Here is a 24,602-nt window from a genome sequence, read left to right on the forward strand (position 1 = left end):
TTCCAACACCTGCGCCGGCACCCGCAACCAGTCATTGGTGAGTCTGAGTCTGCTCTCTCGAAATCCTTCTTCCTAAGCGCTCTACAGCACTTTGCCGGACAGTGGCAGCGTCGCCTTATCGTGCACGGACTACAGCATGTGCTTCGTGGACGGACAACTCCTAGGATCGAGTAGCCATAAAGAGCACTAACGAGCAATCCCAGCCCCGGCAAAAGGCATAAAGAATTCTCCAGAGAGTAGAGTGCTTCAATATGTCATCAATTCCCATACAAAGACATCCACTTGAGTGAATAGTGGATGTGGGATACCGAGCTGCGAATGTGGTGCGGTGATCAGGTTCGTGTTGTAAAGTTCGTGTCATGATCTCTTCCTCGTAAAGGCACTTCTTCGCAGTCTACGTTAGTCCTTCGTACTGATTGGTTTACGCAAATAGACAGAAACATAATGTCAAACCCCCTGCTTCTTGGGCGGTATCTTATAGTTGCCTTCTTCACTCTTCATCTGTGGCGCGTATCATCCTTGGAAGTTGTGATGCCCGAACTCGCAATCACGAACTAGCTTACGTTTGCGTCATTAGTCTTCTGTACCGCCCCAGAAGCCAGTTCGTCAGACAGGATGGATATAGGCTTGTAGCAAGTAAACGACTTCAAATATTTGTGAAGAACTTTGGACGAAAGGCTCTCGTCAGTGATTGTCTTCACAGCCTTCAGCCGTTGCCCCGCCGCCTTTGCTTGCCAAGACACTCGAAAAGAATCCCTGCTGCAGCACTGCATGCGAGCTTTTTCGAATGGCAGTGTGGCGCCATGTGTCTCCAAGGATCTCTCTTCTCTACGGATGATTGACACTTTTCTGACACAGGCTGGCAATGCAGACGAAGACGGCGACTCTCTGAAACTTGGTCGCGCACTCTCATTTTCCTATCCGGTTCTCTTAGGCGCTCAGCGGCGCAGGAAAGGTCGGCATGAGCTCCGTTGTGTTCGTCCGCAAGGCAGGGCCCCCACAATTTTTTTTACTTTTTGACAGTAATGTCGCGGAAGGCCGGGTGGAGAGGCGTTCTCTGGCGATTTCCGCCCTCCTAGTTTCAAAGTTTTCCCAGCCGCAGGCTCGCCGACCAACTGTCTGGGTGTGTCTCGCCAGGAGACACCAGGGCACAGAGACAGCGGGCGTCCTCGATTCTCGAACAAAAGGCATTCGCTCCTCTCTAGACCCAATCCTCCTCTGGCTCAGACTGGCATGCCTCGTCTCTCCAGCTGCCGTCTTTCTGTCTCCGTATGAGCTCTCATCCGTCTCGTGCGGAGCTCTGCGACAGCGTCTCCAGACTCTCAGAGCTCTCTCGACCACCACGTTGGGCATGCGTAAATGTCTTTACACGGAGGTGGCGTTCTGTCGGCATATGCCGGCAAACCTCAAGCTCGTCGTTTTCGCTGCTTTGACAAGATGGTGTTTCTCCTTCTAGTGTCGTGTTTTCTCCTTTTGCTTCGTCCGTTCGGAGCGTCTTCGCACGTCGCGTTTCGCCATGATGCCTCGTCAACAAATGTCCCGCCTCGTCCTCAGCCGCCCCCTTCTCCTCGCGTTGTGTCTCTGCTGCCGCGGCGCCACGTCCTTCAAACCGCGGGAAGACCGCCTCTGTTTTCCAGTCCGCTCTCACCACTTCGGTCTCCAGGACTTCCTCCCCTTGCATTCCTCCAGTTTCCTTCTCTGTCTCGTTCTGCTCCTTCGAAAGCGTTGCCCTACCTTCAGGGGCCGGCTGCCATTTCGCACGTGTCACTCTCCTCCTCATCGCTGTCTGCGTTCCCTGCTGTCTCGCCGCACTGTCTCCGTCCTTCTGCGCCTCTTTCGCCCCGCGCGCCCGCCTTCTGCGCCTCGCCGTCGTCTCGCAAGGGTCTTCAGTCTGTCTCCGAGGGCGTCGAGTTGAGGCCAGACGCCCCGCAGGAGCGCCCAAGCCACGCCCGGTTCGCCCTGCATGCATATGCGTCTTCCCAGTCGGCCTCGCGCGCGGTTCCTGCCTTCTTTTCGTCGCCGTTGAGGCTCCGCGGTGTGTCCGCCTCGTCCGCCGTGCGAACAGACCTCCGCGGCTCGACGGGCTCGATCAAAGCCGAAAGCGGCGCGCCGGAACCGGGGCCTTGCAGGCGCTCCGCCGGCCTCCCGTCCCTCTCCGACGCCTCTACTGCTGGGGTGCCGCTGCATGTCCGCAGTTCGCTTTCTGCGTCCACGTCTGCTTCTTCGACCCTCCAAAGCGCCGAAGGCCACGACAGAAAGGCCGCGGACGATGAAGGCGCAGCTGGAGCAGAGAGACGCCACGCCGTGCCCAGGTGCTGCGCAGGCGACGACTCTCCTTCGGATGAGCGCAGCGCAAGGGCGCAGGTGGATGTGTCTCTTTCGCAGTCGGGTCGGGTCAAGCTTTCAGACGAAGGCCAGCCTCAAGCCACCGCAGCGGCTGCAGGGAAGCTTGTTTCGCAGCCGCAGGTAGGATCGCCTTTGCTGTCCTCAACCTCAGAGAGCGCCTGTGCCGCCTCGCCTCGTCCGGCGTCCTCTGCGCGCGGGTCCCCGCGTCCAGCCGGTGCTGCGCCTTGTGAATCTAGGCCTGATTCCGTTGGCGACGCTGCGGGCGCGTCAGCGGAGCGGCGCGCGTCTCTCGCTGACCCTCCATCCCCGTCTTGCCTGTTGTCGTGCGCATGCCACAGGCGCGCTTCTGTCTCACCTCGATTTATTCCCCTGTGTGCCCGCGAGGCCGCCTGTTCTCAACGGTTTAGCGGCTCGTCATCTCTGCTTCTCGCCTCGCGTCACTGCTCAAGATGTGCCGCTAGCCTTTCGGGATCTGCCACCTCTCCATTGCCTTCGCCGCTCTGGGCGCGGCTCCGGCTGGCCTTAACCCCGTCTCTCGGTTTCTCGCCGCTGTGGCGGCACAGCGGCAGCTCTTCCGCGCTCGGCGCTCACGCACCTGGGCGCGCGTCCGCGCCCATGTCCCATAATGCGGTTGCGGCGGAGCCGCGCTGCTCCGCCCTCGCGCGCGTGCGCGGCGCTCTGCGGCAAGCGCTGGGACGCATGGCATCCTTTGTGACGCGCTTTAACGCGGGTCTGCGTGAGTCGTTCCTCGCGCAAGCGGCGCTAGTTCTGGCCGTCTACGTCCTGCATTTCGCCTATATCTCTCCGCAGACGTTTGTGCTGCCCGTTGAGCTTCTTCCGAACCGCGCAGGGCTCTTTCAGCACGTTCAGGGGGACTCCTTAGCGGGCTGGGCGGCCCTTGGGGGTCTGCTGCTCGCCTCGCGGATTTCCTCACCCGGAGCGCCTGCCTCGCAACTCTGGGGCGCGTCAGCAGGTCAAGACTCCGACTGCACTTTGTCGGCATCTCGCTCGCGCAGGGAGTCGGTCGCCGGCGCTACAAAGGGTGCGGCAACGCAGTCCGCGGCGTCTGACGGATTCAGGAAGGCGAAAACTGGCAAACCCTTGGCGGGGTCTCTAGGCGGAGGAGTCTCTGCGGCGGTGCTGCTGCGGCATGCATCTGCGAAGCTTCCGTGGAAGGTAAGCAGAATCACAGAGGCGACAACGCCGCGGCGCGGCGGGCGAGCCCGCTCGTTTAAAGAGGAGTCGAAGACGGCGGACCAGGCGCGGTAGGGCTATAGGCGACGGGAGAGCGAGAGCGGTTAGGCTACCGAACTGTGGTTCACTCTCCACATTCGCGTTTCTGGGAAAGCACGAGACAGCACTAGTATAGTCTGGATGCTGAGGCTAGCTGGTACACATCCAGTTATGCTCTGACGTGGTTTGGCGTTGTTTGCGATCCATGGCCTCTCACCTATTTGTGCGGTGCGTGCTGTGTTTGCTTTTTCTTAGGGGCCTTTTCCGCCGTTTCTGAGGAATGCGCTGCTACTTCTCTCTCTGTTTGGCGCCTACGTCGTTTCCGGCTACGTCGCCTGCGGGCTTGATCTCTTGTTTTACTTCCTCCACGCCGCAGGCCTTGTGTCGCTGGACTTGGCTATGCACCGCTCCCTGCAGGTTCTGTTCGCACACCTTGCGTGGGTGTTGATGGGGACTGCGCTGTTCAAACTGTCGTACAGAAACTTTTTTCACAGCGCGTGCGCGCCACTCCCGACGTCCTGCAGGCGCGCGCCCAGTGCGAAGACGGCCACAGTCGCTGAGGGGGGGCGGCAAGCCAGCGAACCCCCTGAGGGGGTCGGCAAGACTGAAGGCGCTCAAGGACGGCATCCAGGAGGACAACTGGAGGTCGCCGCTTCGGCCAGCGGGCTGCCGGAAGCAGCTGCGTCCTGCAGGCGTGGCGAGAGGGTCTCCGCGCGTGCAGCTCTGTCTCGAACAGACGCCACATCACACACCGGCGAAGAGCATGTCGCCGCCGCAGTTGCTGCGCAAACGCAAGTCGATGAAGCGGCATTCGCTGCGCGTCAGACATATCCGAGGCCGGCGCGAGGGTCGGAGAGCCGCGCCGCCGCAGCGCGTGGAACTGCCACTGCGTCTAGCGCTCGGTCTGCGTCGTTTGTGCCGCCGCCGTTAATAGGGCATCCCTTCGGCGGAGGCGGGGAACGGATGACGGACGCGGACGCTGAAGCTCGCGGCCTGCACTCGCAGGGTCCCGAAGCCTCTGCATACAGTGCCACAGTAGACGAAGGCGCTGAAGGGACTGGGGCTGGTTCGCGGCCGTCCTCGAGAACGTCGATTGCAACGCACCAAGGCCGGATCCGAGAGTACTTCTGCAGCTTGTGGTCGACGATCAAAGGGCGAAGAAAGCGGAACAACGCACAGGAGACCGTAGCCAGCGATGTGGAGTTCGCTGCCGCCAGCCAGACCACGGGGGCCTCTTTGTCGGTTCCGGCTAGATGGGGCTGCGCGACGCCTGCGAGAGATCGGGATGGGCACGACGCGGTCGGGGTGAACGCACACGTGGCGGAACGAAGCGGCGAAGCGCCTGAGGCGCGCGCGTCGTCGCGGTGGTTCACACTGCGGCGGCGGGGTAAGGGCGGCTTGTGGGCGTGGTGGGCGATATCGGGGTACCTTATTTCTTGTCTCCTGCTCAACATGACCGAGTTCCTCAACGATTTCGCCTTGAGTCTCCTCCCCTCCGAGCCGCAGGTACGTGTGTCCGTGCCACGTTTCTCGGCACTCTCTGTTTCAGAAGTGTTGCCAGGGTACGGCGAGGGTTTAGACACCAGCCAAGCGGATCGAAGCCCTATTTCAAGTTGGGAGTCGCGGTATCGACTGAGCGTTGTGTGTCCCTTGGGGAGTGAGTGCGGTCCCGCTGGCCTGTGCTTCCACCTCCTTGCGGCGTGGTACTCGGGTCCCCAGCAACGTCTTTTACGACCGAAGCTGTCGGAGGTTGCTTCGCGTAGACCGCCGCGCGGTGAGGAAACCAGCGAGACCTGGGTGGGGTGTGTTTCGCCTCGCATGCAAGGGGCCTCACAGCATGAAGAGTGTCGCGTGTTTGTGTCGGGTTGATCGCTCGCGTCTGGTTTCTGCTGTGTCTGCTTGCAGGGGGAAACGATCGTGCAGCACATCATGAACCCGACGCTGAATACGCGTTGGTCGTTCCTTGTCGGTGCGCTGGCGCCCTGTCTCTCGGCGCCGTGGTGGGAGGAGCTCCTCTACCGCGGCTTCTGTCTCCCGCTCTTCTCTCAGGTCATGCCGTTGAAGGCCGCAGCGGTTCTGTCTTCGCTTCTCTTCGCAGTTCACCACATGAACGTGCAGACGGTCCTGCCGCTCTGGGTCCTCGGTCTGACCTGGACGGCAGTCTATCTCAAGTCGCAGAATCTGCTCTCGACTGTCATGATTCACGCAATGTGGAACAGCCGCGTTTTTCTCGGGAATTTGTTTGGGCTCTAGACAGCGACGGCGGCAGGCGCCGCGTCAAGTGAGCTGGCCTGCGCGTGTGTGTTGTCTGTCCCCTTTGAGCAGACGCGTGGCGCTGCTCTCGTTGTCAGCTGCTGCGTTCCCCACTTTTTGGCGAAGAGAGGGAATGTCGCCAGCAGCGGTTGTTTTTTCATGCATCACGCGTGCAGGCCGTTGTGCAGTCCATCACACCTGTCGATTAACTGAGCCGCACATATGAAGATTGTTCTGTCAACGAAAAGTCGCGCCGGCGAGCTCGGCAGTGAGTGATACGGACGACAGGACGTCCGCGAAAGCGTAGAGCTACCGTAGTCAGTAGCTACTCCGCGACAGCGACTAGAGCACCGCGGCCTTAAGGGCACGCAGGCGATGGCACGAGGCAACTGGAACGGCGCAGTCTTATGCGGCTCCCTCATTTGTGAGCAACCGCGCCAGCCAGCTCTGTTCACGTTGAAGCGCACGCCGATGTCGCGTCTAGCATGAAAAAGCGACTTGTGCACGCCTCGGTCGTGCGCGTCAGTCTCCAAAAGCCTGGGTCTCGGTGTCAGCAGCACTAGCAGCCAGACGCAGAGTCTTGACTACTCTGGACCCTCGGATTGCCTCGGCTTCGGCGTGCTCCCTGTAGCCTGTCTGAGTGCCTGAGATCTTGTGACCTGGCGTCACCTGGCGCAGCTGCCCTCGCAGGAGGCTGTCATCGAGGCAGTCGGGAAGGCTCTGAGCGCATTTCGCCTTCCGTAGAAGGCTGCAGGTCTCTCTCACACGGCTATCACGTAGCACACTCTTCTTGAAAAGTCTTGGATAGAAACGTCCACGGAGTTACGATAAAAAACGACACGGTTATGCACGGCCGCTAAGCACCCTCTGTTCATAGAGTTGACAACAGACATTAGATGGCAATGACGTATACACTGCAAGACCCCCGCCCCTCCCCCTCGCAGCCGTCACGTCCCTTTCAGACTGTCATTTTCCTCCGGGGTTTCCGACACTGAGTTTGCCTGCTGCTTGAAAATGCCGAGACGCCCCGGGTCGGCGCGCAATCCCTGGCGTCGCTGGCGCCTTCGCTGGAGTAAGGCTCTGAACAGGCGTCTTCTTGGGAAGTTCGAGTTTCTCGCGCTGTCTCTGACTGGCAAGAAGCGCGACGCGAGGAAGAGGGGGTTCTCTCCTCGGCCACGGGGCTTCCGCCGCCCGGCGCAGAGGCGTCTTCCTCTCAAGCCGCGGATGCGCGTGCATATCTGCGCTAGCCGCGCGAAGCTGTGCGTGGTGCGCCGCACCCGTGGGGATGCCGAAACGCGCTGCTCGCCGCGGCGGAGTCGAGTCCGCCCGTGCAGCTGCTGCTGAGAATCCGCGGGGCGCTCGGTGCGTTTCTGCTGAAGGCGGCAGACCGCGGCTCGACGAGCCCGCAGCGCCGCTCGGGGCGAGCGGCGTGGGCTGCTTCCCGCGCGGCAGTCCCTGCTGATCGCGCCCTCTGGGCTCCGCGGGGGCCCTGTCGCGTGGAGAGGGATGAGAGAGGGCGCCAACGGCCTGGCGCCTGGCGCCCGGGCGGGCAGAGGGGGCAGGCTGTCGTCGCAAGCCCGCCCTGATGAATCTGCGGGCGTGAGGCGCCGCGTCCTCGCAACTGCCCGGTGGAGGCTGCTGGTCTGCGTCTGACGCAGCTGCCGCTGGGGCATCCTCTTCACTGTCTGAAGCAAGCGCCTTGCTCTGGCAAACGCCAGAAGAAGGCCCTGCGGCTTCGCCTCCCCCGTGGCGACCCCGTCTGCGTGCGTCCTCAGTCTCCTCCGCGGTATCTGAGTCGCTGCGCGAGTCTGCCGAAGCATCGGAGATCGCCGCGCCACCTTCTCTGGAGTCCTCCTCCAACTCCTCGGTTTGCGTCGTATCCACGCGCAAGCCCCTGCGCCCCTCCAGCGCCTCGTCCCCGCTAGTTTCGAAGTCCGCCGCGCGGCGGTCAGCCGCCGCCACCGAGGCGTGAGGGTGAAAAAGGCGCGCTCCAGGCCCGGTGCCCTGCGCGACACCGGAATCAACCGCTCGGCTCCTCTGGAAAGGGAAACCGGGCAGATTCCTCACGCCGCGTCCGCCCCGTTGCTCTGAAGCCGTGGGAGCCCGAAGCGACAGCGAGGGCGACCTGCCCCAGACTGGCGGGCGCGTCTCCGAGGCCGTCTTCGTTGCAGCGAGCTGCGCTTCAATGGCCTCCAGTCGGGCATCAACCGACTCGAGAAAGCGCCGAGCAAACGATTTGTTTTCACTCAGAAAACGGCCTGGACGACTCCAGAGAAAGCGCCCCCTGAACGTGGGAATTCTGGTTTCGACAGACGGGCCCTTTGGCTCGTTCTTCCTCGCGCCGCCCATTTTTGCTTCTCTGTCTTCCCCTCTCTTCGTCTCTGCGCCTCGCTCCACGCCGCGTGACCGTCGCGGCGTCTCCGCGTGCGCGCTCCTTTTCCGGCTCGCCTCCTCTGGGTCGCCGCGTCTCTCGTCACCCGCCGCCGCGATCTCTCCGTCGGCGTGAAGGCTTGAGAGGGGAGGCGTGGTGACGGCTTCTTCCTCGTCTGTCGCACTCTCAGGCTGCGGACTGTCGGGTCGCTCGGCCTGATCTTGCTCGTACTGCTGCGACCACAGATCAATGAGCGCGGACCCCCCCCCCCCGAGGTGAGACAGGCGCCGGCGGTCTCTCTCCACCGCCTCGCGCCTCCTGTCTCCGCCCAGAGGAGACGCCACGGCAAAACGGTCGCCGCCACTCGTCGCCTGCGGAGCCCGAGACGGCCCAAAGATCGCCGCCATCTGCACCTGAAGCGCCGACGCTTTGAGAACGGTTCCCGCCTCCTGGCCGCCTGCATGCGCGGACAGAGACGTCGTCTGCACCTCGCTGGAGAGTCGTGAAAGGAACGAAGAGCGACGAGGCTCGGTGGACGAAGCCGCGCTGTCCTCTTCCCCCTTGTCCTCGTCACCCACCCCCGCCGCATGCAGTCGCGTTGCCTCTTCAGACTCGACCGACGTCCCCTTCTCCTCATTCGGCGCGGACGCGGCGAAGGACACCAGGTTGCGGCTCGCCTCCGAAGAGTCTGGCAGGTCGCAGGATGATTCCGCGTCATCAGCGTCGCTACCGTTGTCACCGTAGACGCTGTTGTCTGACAAGCCTACGTCCACGTCCTGTGCGCCGATGTCCCTTGACGCGTCGATGTCCTTCTTCCTCAGCGCACCCCGGAATTCCTTCGTCCGGCTCGCCCCCCGAGACGACGCTCGGCTTCCTGCAGACATGCGTTTTTTCGACTTCGGCCTGCCGACCGACTTTGCGCGTCTCCTTCGCTGCTTGGTTGTCGCGCGAGGCTCTTCGGATGCCTCCTCTTCGCTCGCTGCCTCGGCGGGACACCTTTGGCGACCCCGTTCCTCTGGCGCTTCATCAACCAGCATTCCGCTTTCTCCATCTTCTTCGCCGGTCTCCCGCGGCGCACGCTCAGGCGGCAGGTCGTTTCTCTCGTCTTTTCCCGGGTCATGGTCGCCGCCAGTCTCCTCTTCAGATGGCGCCCGTCGATCGGGCTCATGCTCGCTCTCCTGGATGTTTGCGAGGTCCCCCCGCCGGCTTCGGCGCGACCTGCGTCGTCGGCGTCTCTTCCGCGGGTGTTCATTCGGCTCGACGCGCGCTTCCTCCTCAACGTGAAATTCTCCCTCGGACGTTTCGGCGCGTGGCTCGCTCTCCACAGACTTCCGCTCAGCCGACTTCCGCGCAGAGGCCCTGTGTGCGGGCATGCGCGTGGCTGGGGCTCCTCTGGTCTCCCGCGAGTCTTCGGCGCCGGCGGTCGCCTCTGTCTTCGGTGGAAGGGCTGCGCTCCGTTCTGCAGCGCTCTCGAACGCCTCGCCTTCGCGTCGGCCGCCTGCGTCGCTGAGGGCGGCGTCGCTGCCTTCCTCGACCTCGCAGGTCTCGGCATTCTCTCGAAATTTCGGGTTCAAACGAGACGATTTACGTGTCCCAGAAAGAGGAACAGACCCCCGTCCCCGTCGTCTCGCCCTCCGCGAGGTCTTCGTTTTGTAAGCGGGTTCCTCCGTCTTGCCGTCGTTGGAATCAGAATGCCGCGCTTGAGAGCCGCCATCGGCGGACCGCCTCGCCTCCGCTGCCCGTTCTGCGACTTCAGCCTTTTCACTCGCTTCCACGTCGTCGCGCGCTTCGTTCATCTCGTGATCTGTGCTACCACACTCGCCCTCTTGGATCGCCTCCTCCTCCTCTGCTCCTGAGGCCTTCGCCGACTCCCCTTGATCCTCGTCTGAAGGCGCAGCAGAGCCGGCCGCACTCCCTTTTCTGTGGGAGGACGAAGCCGCACTCGAAGTCCTTGAGCGTGGCATTTCCTCCGCCTCTCTCAGTGAGTCGCGTTCGTCGCCGGAATGGAGACTGCGCTCCTCGTCAGAGACTCTCGCGGTCACGGCTTTCGAGTCTTCTTCCTCTTCATCCAGCAAGAGCTGCACCTTCTCTTGGAGGCTGCGCCTCATGGTCGCGGCCAGCATCTGGATCCGCGCGCTTGCTTCGTCTTCGCCCTCCGACAAAACCACAAGGAAATCGTCCTTTTCTCCACTGGGGTGAGTCTTTGGCCCTAAGCCGTCTCCGGGCGACGGCGCGGAAGCGACTCCCCCTGCCTCCTCCTCTGCAGCGTCCACGCCCTCTCCCTCCGCCTCCTCTTGCGGGGCCTCGACAGCGGCAGCTGTCCCTCCCTTCGCATGCGCAGCTCGGCTGGAAGAAGCCTGCGGAGGATTCGAGGCATGCCCCGAGGGCCCCCGGTCGCCTCTCTTTCGGTTGTCATTCTCAGCACGGTAAGCCGCGCCAGAGAGGAGGGAAGCACTGTTCTGTGACGAGGAGACGTGGGCGGGACCCGCGGGGCCGTGAGCGGCGTCTCCATCACCGTTACAGATGTCATCGAAAGCGTCAGCGGCCTCTGGAGTCTGACATGTTCGGAACAGACACGGAGAGGACGACGCGCTGCGTTGTTCAGCGGGAACGACGCCGCGGGGCGAAGGGGCGCCTGCATGCGACAGAGCAGGCTCTTTCTGCGCGGCCGGAAGACCCCCAGCCTCGGCGCGGACGAATGGCGAGGACGGCGCGGCTGCGCGGGGTGAACGCGTCGAGGCAGCGAGCCCCCTCGCTGCAGGTCGCGAAAGAGATGCATCAGGCGCGTCGTGAAGAGAATCTGCATCTCCTGGCTCTGCGCGCAGGACGTCGGCAGCGACTGATACGGCCGACAGTTGGCTTCGGATCCCCGATGTCTGTGTGCCCCCGGCGCCCGCGCGCCGCTCCAGCGCGACCTCCGATGCTCTCACGTCTGATTCGCCAGGCGCTTCGTCTCCGAGGCATGTGCTGTTCTGGGGGCCAGTTGGAGCGCCTTGCAAAGATCCACTGGCCAGCTCCACTGCTTTGTCCAAGCCGAGCTCCTCCGCCTCCTCCTCCAGACCGTCGTCGGCTGTATCGGACAGATCCGAACCCGACGACGAGGAGGCCGTCGCGCGCCGGTCGAAAGCCGCGTCACCGTCCATTTCAAAGTCGCCGACAGACGACGCAGAGTTCTCCTGGGCCATGGGAATGCAGTACTGAGGATATATGTCGAAATGGCACTCGGGCAAACTCAGAAAAGTTCCATAATGTCGATACACCCAGTCCACTGGGAGCGTGCGTCGGGCGAGGCTGAGGCCATCGGTGATCAGTTTCCGCGAGACATCAACGTAAAACCACAGGAAGAAGCGTGAGCAGACATCCTCCATGAGGAGTTCCCTTCTCCTGTCCGTCTCCGTGACGCGTCTTCTGTCGTGCCTTGCCCAAGGGTCGACGTTTTCGTCTGTCTGATGCAGCCCGTCTCGGTGAGCGTCATCCCGCACCCCCGCCCCTCCGTCGCTGCTCTCGCTTTTCGCGCTGTGTGAAGCCATCCAGGAGGTCGAGGGGTTGAGCGAGTTTTTGGCGTCAAAGAGGTCGCCCTCCAGTCGATTCCTCCCCCCGCACGCGTCTGGCGCACACGACCCGTCTGCCTCAGCTGCTCGCCAGCACCCCGCGTCGGCGCGCAGCCTCCGCTTGACTCTTCGCCACATGAGTCGCGGTCGCGAGGGCAAGTAGGCTGTGTGCATGAGCTCGAGCAGAGAGGCGCGGAAGGTGGCGGCGGCCAGGCTTTCTAGAGATACGCCCCACGCCGCGAAGTCTTCTGCGGTGCTCACCAGCCCCGACAAAGCAGAAACGGGTGGCAGCTGCGAGGGAGCGCTGCACGGGAAGAGAGGCAGCGGAAGAGAAAAGTACAGAGGCGAAGACACCGCGGCGGCGTGCCGAGGCATCTGGTCTTTGCGAACTGGATCGCACTCTTCGGAGCCTGAAAAAGACTCGCGCGCGGCGCCGCCGTCGGCAGGCCGGGGCTGGTTCTGAGGAAGAACTCCGCCTTCTTCTTCCGCGCGGCAGGGCGGCGGGTCTCCTCCGCCCTCCCCCGCAAAGACCGCCAGCGGATCGGCCATATCCGTGCACCGACAAGAAATACTCGAAGCCGACAGAAGTTCACGGCCGCCCTCCCGCATAGAGGAGGCGCATGTGTAGCAGAAACGAGTTCAGTACTTGTAGAAGGGTTCTACTGGGCACGGAAGACTTCGCTGAAGAAGCACGGCTGCGCGGCTGGACTCATGGCGACCTCGCTCCGGTGTTGGCTCAGTGGGAGGCAGGTAAGACACAAGCTGAAACAAATGCGATTATGGCAGGCCTGATGAGAAATTCAAGTGTATATACAGCTGGCAATATGCGTGGCGAAGGTTCTCTGCCGTCTTTAAAAGTTTATGCGGAAGACTACAAATGCCAGCGCGCGGAGGGAGTCCAGTTCCCTTCTGGCCTGTCCGCAACCAACACAGAGAGCCGAGTTCATGTGTGTCGTACCTTTACAAAACAGCGTACAAATTCTTCCTGACGCGCCACAACTATTCCGCACGAGGACAGCAAAAATTTCGGTCACGATCGGGAAGCGAATGAGAAAAAAGTGCGCAAGACAGCTATAGGTCCTCGTCCTGCTTGTGCGACGGGGGTAAGGGTGAGCAGACACTAGGCAGGCGAAATCTAGATGCACCAAATGTGGAAAAACAGTAGCGAAGAGCAATCCTATGATTTCAGAAACCTAGTGAACCTTAATGAGGTTGCTGTGTGGTACGATAGTCACTACGCGTGCATGTAGTAGAACGAAAGCGGTCATTCAAGCGCGCGTCTCGTGGATGTGCAAGTCTCGCGTCGGTGGGAGATGGGTGGTGCGTACTCCCAAGATTGCGCTGAGCCTGAGCACCGAATGGAGGGCAAGAAACAGGCCCTGGAACTCGACAGTGGCGAAAAAGAGGCTTGGGAGGGGCATTCGTTAGTCCACAGTACAAAAAAGACTCTAGCACTTTTTGCAGCGTGTGTGAGTTGAGGATGACACGGTGACTCCTTCGCCTTGTTTAAGGATTTCGGGTCGAGAGTGAAATAGAGACGGTTCGCCCGACGATTGAGGACAAGTAATTCACTGTGGCGCGAATCGATGCGCGTGAGCGACCATCTCACACGCCGAGCACTCATTTTGACTCAGATAGGCGAAAAAGCACACGCATGCTGCAGTCACCTTAGTCTTTTCTGCGTCCTTGACACTTTTGCTTTCGTCTTTTCCAGCTCCTTTGGAGAAGCGTTGACCTTAAAGTAATCCTCAGCAAATTCGGCTGTCTTGTTTCACCGCGAGCTTTAAATAAAAATGTCCCTCCGTAAGTCGGGAAGTCGAGCAGCCCTAATTCTGGGCAGCAGACCTGGGCGGGACGCACTCTACGTGATGGACGATAACTTGCTGCGTCATTTACAGGCAACAGCGGGAGGCAGTGTGTACTCCTGATCAGTTGTTTTGCTATATTACTGTATTCGGCCTTGCTGAAATGAAGAACGCCCACTGAGCCTCGCTACGGCGCATCATCCGGCCTGTGGCCTTTCCTTCGTTTTTGGTCAACCGCATGTAGATGATGCTGTCTCAGTCATGACTCACGTCCACCAAAGCCCTTTCCGAATGTGACCGTCGGCTTTTTTCCGCCTACTGCCTTTGCTGACCGTGGTATTGGTCGTGTCGATCGCCCGATCAGTGTATGTGGAAGAACACCGTTTACGGAGCCCGGCGTCGTTTTATCCAAGCAGATCCCTGCTGCTCGTTCTCTCCTTCTCTCCATGCTCCGCTCACATGGTTCCTGCGGTTGTTTGCCGTCGTCGTGTTCCCTCATTGCGTCGCGATTCCCGCCGTCTGAACAAATAGCGATAGGCAACTGCAGGTTGCGGGCGTTCTCTGGGTGCCACGTGGAGTTTCATTTCCGCGGTTCAGGGTGTGTGTTTGCGTGTGTTTTAAAAACAGAAGAGGAATTTGAGAAGGCTGCTAAGTATGTGCAGACTTCTGGAAAGGACAGCGGCCTGAACCCGACGAACGACCAGAAGTTGGAGTTCTACAAGTACTACAAGCAGGCAACCGTAGGCGACTGCAATGAGCCTGCGCCTGGGCTGCTGGCCTTCGAGGCGAAGGCGAAGCACGGCGCATGGACGTCTGTCAAAGGCATGTCCAAAGATGAGGCCATGAAAAAATATGTTGAGGCACTAGATAAGCTCCAGCCTGCGTGGCGCGAAAAGGCAGCATAAAGCAGCTGCTTGAAACGCAGACCTCGGCCTTTGGTGAAGACACACACCATAGATGCGACGTCGACTCAAACGCGATAGCATTCCGCTGACGGTGTGTAGGGCGATGCCTTCTGATTTTGGTTGAGTGTATTTACTCAGAGGCGGCGTAGAATGCCGTTGTTGCACAGCGGAGGGAAGTCACAGAGAAAATTTCCCTCGTTCAAACACTCACAGCCAGCGCGTCTGGCTGAACTAATCTGTTTCTGTTGTTCGTGGCGGCGTGTGGTGTTGGCCTTGCATGCGATATCAATTAATCTGTCTTGGGGAAGGACGAATGCGCCCTAGCGATGGAGGGGTCCAGCTAACCCCCTCAGACGAGAGCCCGGGGCTGTAACAAGGCTTCGATGCATGTTTCACGTTTTGATTACGCGTCGGCATACTTCCTCACCACCAGCGCATGCACGGTACATATATGAATTGCTCTACTCCGGAAGGGCAAAACATTTTTCGTATCGCCCGTGTTGCAAAGTCCATTCCCCGATGCAATGCAAGGCGATAAGAACCACCACACAGCAGCAGGCACGGAGCGATGCAACGAATGCATTCAACGCGGAAGGAAAAGGCGCCTCGAACTCTGCAAGTATTCGCAAGCTATGTCTTGTTGGGGTGCATCCTGTTTAGCGACACACCGCTGCCTGCGCCGCGTTTATGCCTGAAGGCCCGAGGTCTTCCACCACTATATCACCGGTGCTGCTCAAGGAATAAGCCCTTGCTCCGGAGACGTGGACTGCCCCCAGCATAGCATCAGGCGATTTCCTACCGCTGCCACAGTGCGCAGCAGTTGCACGGACTCTGTATATGCACTTACAGTTGCGGCCCCGGCAGACAATCCCATGAAGAAGCCGGGGAGGAGGGAGGGAAGGGGGGTGTATAGGCGGCGGCGTCTGCAATGATTAATCATGTTCACCTGGCTACGTACCTCTGAAGCTCGACCCGCGTTGTCCGTCATCGAAACTGTCAACGGCATCCGTGTTGCAGCCACTGAGTTCAGCTCACTGTCGCAGGGCAACCCCCCCCTCCCCCCGCCCCCCTACTTTTTCGGCCGCAAAGACCGCGGAGGAAGGGTGCACGCAATAATGCGAATGTGTGCACCACTGTGTATATCGGTGTACGCTACACGTGTGTCCGTATGCGTATACTCATATATATATATATATATATATATATATATCCAGATTTGTGATCGAATGGTGGGGTCGCACCCTCGTGATTGCCTGTATCCGCACGTGGACACGCGTTGTCGGACGCCGGTAGGGCTGAAAGTGTTCCCCTTCGTGAAGACAACGCTCCACTCCTTCCGACGGAACCCCATACGTTCGTTCGTCTTCCCTGCGTGCCGCGTGATACGTTCTCACGTGAATGGGCGAAGGAAGGGGTTCTTCGATCGGCATTCAATTTGATATTTTTGGCAGTTCGTAGATATACGTAAGTGTAAAACCGCGTCCTCCTCAAGCGGTACTCTACACTGTCACAACAACCACACTATCACGCACATGCGCTGGCACCAGGTCGAAACTGCACCTACGATACCACGCACGCGGGCACTGCGCTGCCGGTCGGCCTACTCTTAACAGCCACTCCCCTGGGCGCACGAGGTCATGCTCTTCTGGAAGCTCTATGCACGTGTGTCGTTTCGCAAAATCGCGGTGCTCAAATTCCCCAAGCCGAGACGACTTCGTGGCAGTTCTACCTAATCTGCACCGGGTCGGCGCACACACTGCAACTCCGCCGCCCCTCCCCCACCTTCTCCTTCCCATCCCGTTGTTCTCTAGACCTCAGGAGAGCGCAAGCCTTCACGCCTGACACGGCACCCGCGATGTGAATGGAGAATTCCCCCTTTCCCCTCGGAGAAGGGACACGGATGTGGCCTTCAGAGATCGCCGGAGTGGTGGGAGAAACGCGGAAGGTCCAGCGAGTCTTGAGTGCTTGCGTCGGAGGAGCGTGACGTCTCCTTTTCTTCGAGCTCAACCTGATGCTCCTTGGCGAATTTGCATTCCTCCAGGGTCCTGCCGGAGATGAGGCATCGCTGCTCCACAGTGAAGCCCGAGAAGTCGCCCTTCTCAATGCGTGTCAGCGTGTCTGCAGGCAGGTGCCCTTCCTTTATCATCTGCTCGATGTGCGCCGGAGACGGGAAAGTAATGAGCAGCCTGTGCGCCGCGCCACCTGCAGCTTGGGCAGAGTTATCTGTCCAGCCTGCCAACTTCTCGCCAATGACCTCGACTGTCATAATGCACTGACGATCCACAGAAAGCGTCTGGGAAGACTGTTCCTTAGACACGCTGTGGTGCTCGGACTTATCTGTCTTCACGTCGCGGCGAGTCACCATGCGGTACCGGACTTCCACCGTCCGACGCCTGCGGTGTAGGATCACGCGAACGTTCTCCGCCGAGACGCCGGCGGCCCAGCTAACGAGGTACCGGCAACTGCGCACACAAGGCGTGCGCAAGAGGACAAGCAACAGTACACCGAAGCAAAGCGGACAAACGCATCCTTCGAAACGCCCACTCAAGCTTGCATCCAGGCAACCAGCTCTGCCTCTCCGAGAGTGTGCTGAGGGCGAGGTGAAGCACGCCCCGGACATGTAGGCCTACGGTAACGGATACAGGGCATGAAAAGAGGAGAGAGAATCACTCGGGTTGGTTCTACATGCACAGAAGCGACTACAATATCCGGGTTCGAAGAGACCACCTCACCAGCAACACTACACAAGCCTCGGCAGCAGGCCGCTACACCGCTCCGAACCTGGAAATCCTATTGATTCCGTCTGCCGCATCCTAATAGATGCATGTGTCTATACGGGAAAATACATATCTAAAAGACGGTAAAGAAGAAAGCCTGTACGACCACGGGAACACCAACGGGTCGCACCGCGCATCGCCCAGTAAGCATCGCGATACCACAACGCGGAAAGCACTACAGGAAGCTAAGACTGTCGAGGCAGCCGTCCTCGTAACCTGTATATCGCGAACCCTTGCGTTCTTTCTACGCTTGCTCCCCGTGCTTACCTGCCCACTTTCTCGAGCGACGTCTTTGGCTTCGGGAAGCGCAGCCGCGGGAAGCCGCCGCCAAAGGCGCCCCCGAAGAAAGGTGATCCGAAACCTCCAGGACCCATTCCCATGAGGCCCTTCATCATCTCTTGAAGCGGCCCGAACCAGTTTTCTGCGTCCATACTCCCGAAATGCCCGAACAATGGAGACTCGGTGTCATCCCATCCATGTCCGAAGGGGTCACGCACCTCTTCGGGATCCTTGTGTCCTTCCGCTGGGTCATTTGGGTCGTCCGGGACGGCCAGTGTCACGTCGTCGGCACCGGCTTCAGCCGCAAAAGACCGAGTGAGAGCAATGTTGGAAATAAAACCGGACGTGGTTGCGGCAACTACCACCGCCGAAAGGGGCGCAAGGACGGACTTGAGAGTCCTCATGGTCCCGATCGGATTGTATGGATTCCCGCGGGTTTTTGACGAAAAAATGGGGGCGCCAGCAGAACGAACGCTGTGCCACGAGTGCCAAACTCTGCTAGAAACCTGACTACAAGGCAGAGAAGAGCGACGGCTCTTTCGCGCGTCCGTTTGTTGGAACAGGAAAAAGTGTCTACTACTGCCTTCTGGCGGAACTCAAACTGGCTGAACCGGAAGTGCGTCGCGCTCAGTTAACGGTCTCTCCGTGCCGGTTGACCTGCCCGCGTGGCAACCCGTCAGGGATGCAGGACCTCCTGCCGGCGCGCACGTGGTGAGCGTCTCTTACTCCTACGCTGCGTGTGCGACAAACCCGGCATGGGAGAGTCGTACAGGTGCACATGACGCAGCTTCTCTTCGCAACGGCCGGTGGGCGGAGAGAGTTTCTCCCTGCTCCCCTCTACCGGCGTGCCAATATTGCCTTCTCCCCCTCGAAACCAGAACACAAACGCGAGAATATGCGCCCTCTTGACGTGAATGCGGACTTCCCTCGCACGTCCCCCTGCTCCTTCCATCCCCTCGGCGGCTTGCGCAACTCGCACACATACCCTCGTCAAGCGCCCCTGTTCTCGCTCCGCCTACCGAAGGTAGCGGTGTGCACGTCTTCCTCGATGTCGCAACCACGTTCTTGCGTTTCGTCGCTCGTCATACAGCCGTCGCAACGTGTCCAAGCCTACTTGCACGCTGGGAACAGTTGCGTGGTACAGTTCGCTCGTCAGGGATACGTACGTTGAGTTCATTGTGGACTTCCCTTGGTAACAAATGTCATACGGAGCTTCCGATTTTATGTTGGGGGTTGGCGGAACGCACAGCATTTGTGACGTGTTTGTAGACGTGCGAGGGCGGAGGGACATAAAGGAGGGCGGCGCGCATTTGGATTTGGGGGAGAGCGATGTTTCATGTTGCGATCACGCGAGCTGCGGCTCCCCCGATTTTTGTCCGTCCTTTTGCGAACTGAGTCTTTTTTTCCGGGCTTTCCGTCTCTGGCCAGGGCTTCTGCTCACCTTGATCACAGTACGTCCAGCTGTCTTTTGATGCCCGCGTTGTTGCTCTAGTCAGCACGACCAGTCTCTGTGACTAGGAAGACTAATCAACAGCCACAGGCAACTGCACGCAGCGTGGGTACAGTATGCCGTCACACTATACTGCGGCTGTACGTCTGCAATATTTTTCTCAAACAAGTTCCCAGTGTTGAAGCAAAGTTCCTGACTGTGACTTCTCGTTTTTTTTCCGGGTTCAGCCACGGGCTGAAATTGCATCTTAGTACTATCGGCAGTGTTGACGGGAAACCCCATTCTGCGGAGGCAGACTGCGGACGCACTTGGCAAAGCCGCGCTGAGCAGAGGAACGGCTGCATGTCCACACCGTAGCCCGAGGGAGGAGGCGACCACATGTAAAGAGGAAATCTAGGCACTCTCGTTTAGCTGCTGGACGAAAGCCGCGCTTTTCGGCCAACCAGATGATTGCCGTGTCCGCAGCGTACGGAGAGGGCTGATCACTTCTCTTGACGAAAGGCACCAACAGGGCACTGGATTCACAGTCCCCTTCCCTCGTGACTGGTGAACTCTTGTGTGCTTACCATGTTGTCAGAGTGACTGCCCATTTGATACCCGCGAATCTGGTCCGGTTTCATTGTCGTTGCAGGATTACTGCAGCGCGGGATGAAAAAAACTGTAGTATACGTGGCCGTACGTAGCGGCGACTTGAGCTTGTGTTGTGTTGCTCCAGCTTTGTTTGGTAACGTCATTAACGCTGGGTGCGACAGGGGTCCTTCCGCCGCTGTATCATTCGCTGTATCATTTGTTGGTATCGTTAGTCAGGCGAAGCGTGGTCAAGTCGTTTACGTGTGGAGTCTTGACGATTATCGTATTGACTCTGTGAGCGTTCTTGCCTCACGGTGCACACGGAACGGGGCATCCTTCTGCCCGGCGTGTTGAGTTTCCCATCGCTCGAAATGAAGAGGCATTTACAGGCCGTCGACAGGCGTGGAGGGAACAAGAGCGAGAACGGGACCACGCCAGCGGTAAGGGAAGAGTATAGCCGTTCCACTGTGCGCGACGATGGCTGCCACGTGGTCACGAAAACCGAAAGCGTGTGTGTAGGAGCGGAGCAGTCCGCGGATGGCAAGCACCGCCTTGGCGACAGAGTGAGACGGCGACTCCGGGTGGTGTATTCCTTCTATCGGTACTGCCATGAGTATAAATGGGAACGTCGACAGTCCCGTACAATCGCTCTTTCTTCATTGCTGTATTTCCTGCCTGCTCTAGCCCTCCTTCCGGTATGCCAGTGGGAATCATGGCTCTGGGCGTTTACAGCTGCTGTGTCGTTTAGCGCAGACTATATCTTTGTTGGCATGAGACACAACATGTGGGTCTGTGGAGTTCACATGACAGACCGGTATGTCGCCACCGGAATGCTGGCGCTGCAAATTTTCTACAACGTTCCCCTGTGGTTCAGCAAAGGGCTCCACATAGGCTTGGCGGGTGTGATGCTGATCATTTGCAGCTGCTTCTTCAAGTGCCTTGGAACGCGGACGAAAGTGTACCGCCACCATGTTGTCTACCACTCTTTGTGGCATGTTGTGGGAGGGGTAGGCCGGGTTTTCGTTGCTGCGCTAGAGTACCCCGAACTCTTGCAAATGTGGTACTAGAAACGATGCGTCATCGCATCGACGAGACTGTCAGTGGTCCCATGGTTTTGCGACTGTTGTGTGCACGAGAGATTTCGTTGCAAATCAAATAGATTGCAGTACGGTCGCACTGAGTTGGGACTGTAATGCCGAGTGAAGGCAAACAGGGCACTGCTCCTGCTGACGGTGGCGATGCCCGTTCCGTGTTCCGCGTAGCAGGTTTCTCAGTCCGGACTGCACGTAGGGCATGAGCATGAACACACCTTTTGGAGGCACCGCTTCCATAGAGCACACTAGACTGTGAGGGAGAGGCCATGCTGCTGCAAACACATTAAAAACAAGACGCTAGAAAAGATCTTATACGGCATCCGTTGATAGTGTAAACCCGGAGGGGGGAGGGGGGGGGCGACGCTCATGTACAGGCGAAGGAAGCATTCGTTAACGTTTTAAACGGCTACTTTACGCAGTTCACCGTTGCGTTGGACGTTTTCAATGGTGGTGCAAGGCCGCAGGATCTTGATTTGGGGTCAGGCAGATTCGTGCGCGATGCAGTAGAAGTCTAGGTTCTATTGTTTGCAGTCGTTGATTTCGTCTGTCGGGCACTAGTCTCGAGATCGTGTTTGCTGGGCACGGGAGCTCTGATTGGCTATTCATGGTAAATGCATACTACGGTGTTCGCCATGGTGGTGGCCGTAAATTTCTGCTCAGAGGTACTGCGAAGGCCTACACTCGGCGACAGCCGCCCCCGGAATGAGTCGCCTTGTAAGCAGTGCTTAGGGCGAGAGCATCTGTCGTTTGCGTCTTGATTATCACACCGCTTACCAGACAGGCTCTGCGAGTGATAGCGAAGGCCCAGGTTTGTGGCACGAACAACTAGATTCTATGTCCTCCCTGTTTTCCCAACTACCACTTGACTGTCGCTGCCCAGCTAGTGTCGGATCAACCGCTTCACCTTTATACTGTATGGTTACACGTCATCGAGGGATACAGATCATCCAGAGGGGTATTCTCAAGCTCCACTTCAGACTCGTGAGGCCTGAATACACAACTTGCAACGGATGTATATCTCGTCACTTCACCACCAACAGGAGGCGGCCTCGCTCCGTTTTGGATGCGGCTTCGCACCGCAGACCTCTGCACGCGTCATTCTGGTAGAAACCCTGTCGCAGCCCCCCCTACGGCATTCCCTCTATGTCTGGTACCGAGGTGACGATAAACAAATGCCAATAGGACCATGTGCTTGGAAAGAGAAGCAGGGAAGGCCGCCGCTCACGTATATGGTTGCAAAAAGCGTCGTCCTCTATCTGTGCGCGCGCACCCGTAATCCAGACAAGTCTCCCTCGCAGAAGCTTTCATATGCTGCCAGATGCCTCTGGGAGCTATAAAAGTAGCGCATGTATGCTTGTGTTCAGTTTTTCCAGACGAGCAATTAGCTCTGATGAGGCCGCCTCCGCGCACACCCGGCTCAAGCTGGAGCGGCGCACGCGGGAGGACTCCATGGACGTGTGCCTCCAGCGGATGACGCACTATGGTTTGTCATTTCGCATTCTCATGAGCACGCTTCCAACGTATGCCATCTACCGTTTGGCCTACTCTTCTCATACTGTACTTTCCGTCCTTCGAACAGCTTTAAGGTGGATGCCGATTGCACTGCCAGACTAAAAAAGCGGGTTAAGGGAGTCGGACGCTCTACAGACAAGACATGAACCAGATCTCCAACGTCAACGGACTAGCGGTTGTGGCAACCATCCATGTTATTGTCTCGTGCTGCGCGAAGGTTTTGAGGTTCAGTGCATGCAACACTGTTTGCACGCCGGTCACGGCAATTGCTTGGCTTTCCCGAGGGCCCTGTTATGAGCTTTTCCTTCAGAAGCGACCTTATTGGAGCCATTTGTCCCTTGTATCGTTTATATTGACGAGACGATTCCCTGTAGGGACCGTTTAAACACACCGGCGCCTCGTCCTTCAAAGCCAGCGTCGCAAGTAGCCGCCGCCGAGTCTCGATCCTTTCAGTGGTCTTGGAAGACAAGCCGCGCGTTTCTCGATGGGGACCCGCGCCGCTGTAGAGAGAGCACCCAACTGAGGCCGTGTCTGTCGCACTAGTTCTTTGTGACTGAGTTCATCGGCTCAGTCTCTCTTTCTTCGCGAAACGTGGCGGTTCCCGCTGTTGTTCGTTTCTCCGAAGACTCGTCCGCGCTCGTTGCCCGCCGTCGCGCTGCATCGATCTGGTTTTTACCCAAGTCCGCGCCGACCACATGCCTTCTTCCCCGACCTGGGCGAGCAAATCTGTCTGTTGTCTCTCGCGTACCCTTTTTGTCTTTCGTGGGGCTGGCTTCCTGCTGACTGCCCGTCTGATCGATTTTCGGCGGTTCACGTCGCGCGACGTTGACCGCCCGCCCCGCCCGCCGTGGCATTCGTGCGCCGTTCTCCGCTTCTCTGGTTCAGTGTCTCCCCGCTGCGTCACCCGTTAGGGCACAGCTTCATATTCAGTCAACTGCACTTTGGTGCTGCCTCGCTAGTGCTCGCCGCGTGATTTTTCTCCGTTCTATTCCCTGTTTCTTGGTCCCTCTACACTTTTTCCCTGAGGGTTGCGGCAGCACGTGGCTCCCGGAAGCACTCGTTAGATCCGCCGCCGTTGTGTCAGGTCGTCAAGAAACAGCTCTCTTTCAGCATTCTACTAGTTTTCACGCCATGCCTTTGAGGCGTCGGCGTGCCCAGAAGAAGGGAAGCGGTCGTGTGTCCGCTCCGGATGCCTTCTCCAGCGGCGCATCAGCGCCGCTGGCGCACCGCTGTGCCCGGCAGTGATATTCGCAGCGGAAGCCCCAGAGACAGGGAACAGCTCCACACGTTCATGCGCCCGAAACGGAGAATCGTAAGTTTCATCGGACAGAGGGCTTAGCCATATGCCGGCGCTTACTGTCTGTCCTTCATCGCTGTGTCGGTAGCTGGAGCTACTCGAAGGTTCATGCCAAGTGCTGCGCTTACCAAACTTGTTCCGTAGGGATCTTGGCATTCCACCCCAGTGAGCGGCTTCCCTGAATTCCGCGTGTTGCACGTGGAGCAGGGAACAACGCGATCGATTCTGAGCCGCCGCGCTCAAGGCACAGAGCCCGCAGCGAGGCGCGATAGCTGCGTAAGGCGCATGCCTCGCGAGGCCTTAATTGCTCACTCTTCGCGTCTACCTGTTTCCTTAAGTCACGCCGCTACCCCGAGTCTCGAAAGCCTTCCGCCCTGCGCCTTGGTCTCCTCGTAAGCATCGAACCCAGCGGCCCGTCCAGCCCCCGCCGGTCCGCACAAAGTGAGGACTTTCAAGATTTCCGTAAGGTCGCGCCCGAAGAAAGAAGCGAAGATCACACCACCAGCACCTGCAAGAACCGTCCTTCGGTGTGTGCCAGGGACAGAGAGACGTCCAGTCCGCCTGTGGAGAACACCCAGGCATCGAAGACTTGCCGCTCGGCCTCTGCGCTGTCTACGACATCACCACCTTCGTGCTCTTCCTCCCGTATAACCAGTACGCATTCTGCGCCGGCGAGCTCGCCTGAGGCGCTCGTGAGTTTGCTTCCGGCGTCTCTTCCAACAGACGACGTTCTTCTCCTGCTTCCTGCAGTTCATCTCCCTTCGCATTCCGACCTTTCAGCTTCTGAAGACCGGCGGCGCTTTGCGGCGGATGCGGACAGGCGCCCGGGGTAGAGCGAGCCTGCTGGTAAGTTTTGGCACAGTGGAACGTGCTTTTTGCGGTTGTCCTTGAGGCTGTATTCGAGCTCAGGAAATACGTTTTGCCTACGCCAGGCACCTCTGCGTCTGGTGGCGGACAGCGTTAGAGTTTGGAGTTGCTCTGCGATGCGACATCGCGTTTCGACAAGCGTCTGCGTGAGTGGCTGCGCGGGTGTCTCGCAGGGTGCCTCGCCTGTGCCGATTTTGTGATCAGCGAATGCTGACGCGCCTCTGCTGTGCCTGCGCAGGTGCCTGCGGTGTTTCTGGCGGGGAGGCAGAGGAACGCAGCCCCCCCGAAACGC

General features: G+C 59.1%; 5 protein-coding genes across 5 annotated transcripts; 3 read left to right on the forward strand and 2 right to left on the reverse strand.

Moving 5' to 3' along the window:
• Positions 1–1,437: 1,437 nt before the first annotated feature.
• Positions 1,438–5,832, forward strand: BESB_028950 (CAAX amino terminal protease family protein; the record flags this gene model as incomplete). Its single annotated transcript, XM_029361569.1, has 4 exons — positions 1,438–3,522; positions 3,835–4,606; positions 4,700–5,085; positions 5,485–5,832. 4 exons carry the CDS (start codon positions 1,438–1,440, stop codon positions 5,830–5,832), a joined length of 3,591 nt encoding a protein of 1,196 aa, XP_029215469.1.
• Positions 5,833–6,798: 966 nt separating this feature from the next.
• BESB_028960 (uncharacterized protein) lies at positions 6,799–12,303 on the reverse strand (the record flags this gene model as incomplete). Its single annotated transcript, XM_029361570.1, has 1 exon — positions 6,799–12,303. One exon carries the CDS (start codon positions 12,301–12,303, stop codon positions 6,799–6,801), a length of 5,505 nt encoding a protein of 1,834 aa, XP_029215470.1.
• A 1,702-nt stretch (positions 12,304–14,005) lies between these two features.
• On the forward strand, positions 14,006–14,464 carry BESB_028970 (acyl-coa-binding protein; the record flags this gene model as incomplete). The annotated part of the gene is made up of 1 exon (XM_029361571.1): positions 14,006–14,464. One exon carries the CDS (start codon positions 14,006–14,008, stop codon positions 14,462–14,464), a length of 459 nt encoding a protein of 152 aa, XP_029215471.1.
• Positions 14,465–16,373: 1,909 nt separating this feature from the next.
• Positions 16,374–17,924, reverse strand: BESB_028980 (dense granule protein GRA9; the record flags this gene model as incomplete). Its single annotated transcript, XM_029361572.1, has 2 exons — positions 16,374–16,926; positions 17,509–17,924. 2 exons carry the CDS (start codon positions 17,922–17,924, stop codon positions 16,374–16,376), a joined length of 969 nt encoding a protein of 322 aa, XP_029215472.1.
• A 1,987-nt stretch (positions 17,925–19,911) lies between these two features.
• On the forward strand, positions 19,912–20,607 carry BESB_028990 (uncharacterized protein; the record flags this gene model as incomplete). The annotated part of the gene is made up of 1 exon (XM_029361573.1): positions 19,912–20,607. One exon carries the CDS (start codon positions 19,912–19,914, stop codon positions 20,605–20,607), a length of 696 nt encoding a protein of 231 aa, XP_029215473.1.
• Between the last annotated feature and the right edge of the window lie 3,995 nt (positions 20,608–24,602).

The sequence above is a fragment of the Besnoitia besnoiti genome, assembly GCF_002563875.1.
Source record: "Besnoitia besnoiti strain Bb-Ger1 chromosome Unknown contig00015, whole genome shotgun sequence".
Lineage (NCBI taxonomy): Eukaryota > Apicomplexa > Conoidasida > Eucoccidiorida > Sarcocystidae > Besnoitia > Besnoitia besnoiti.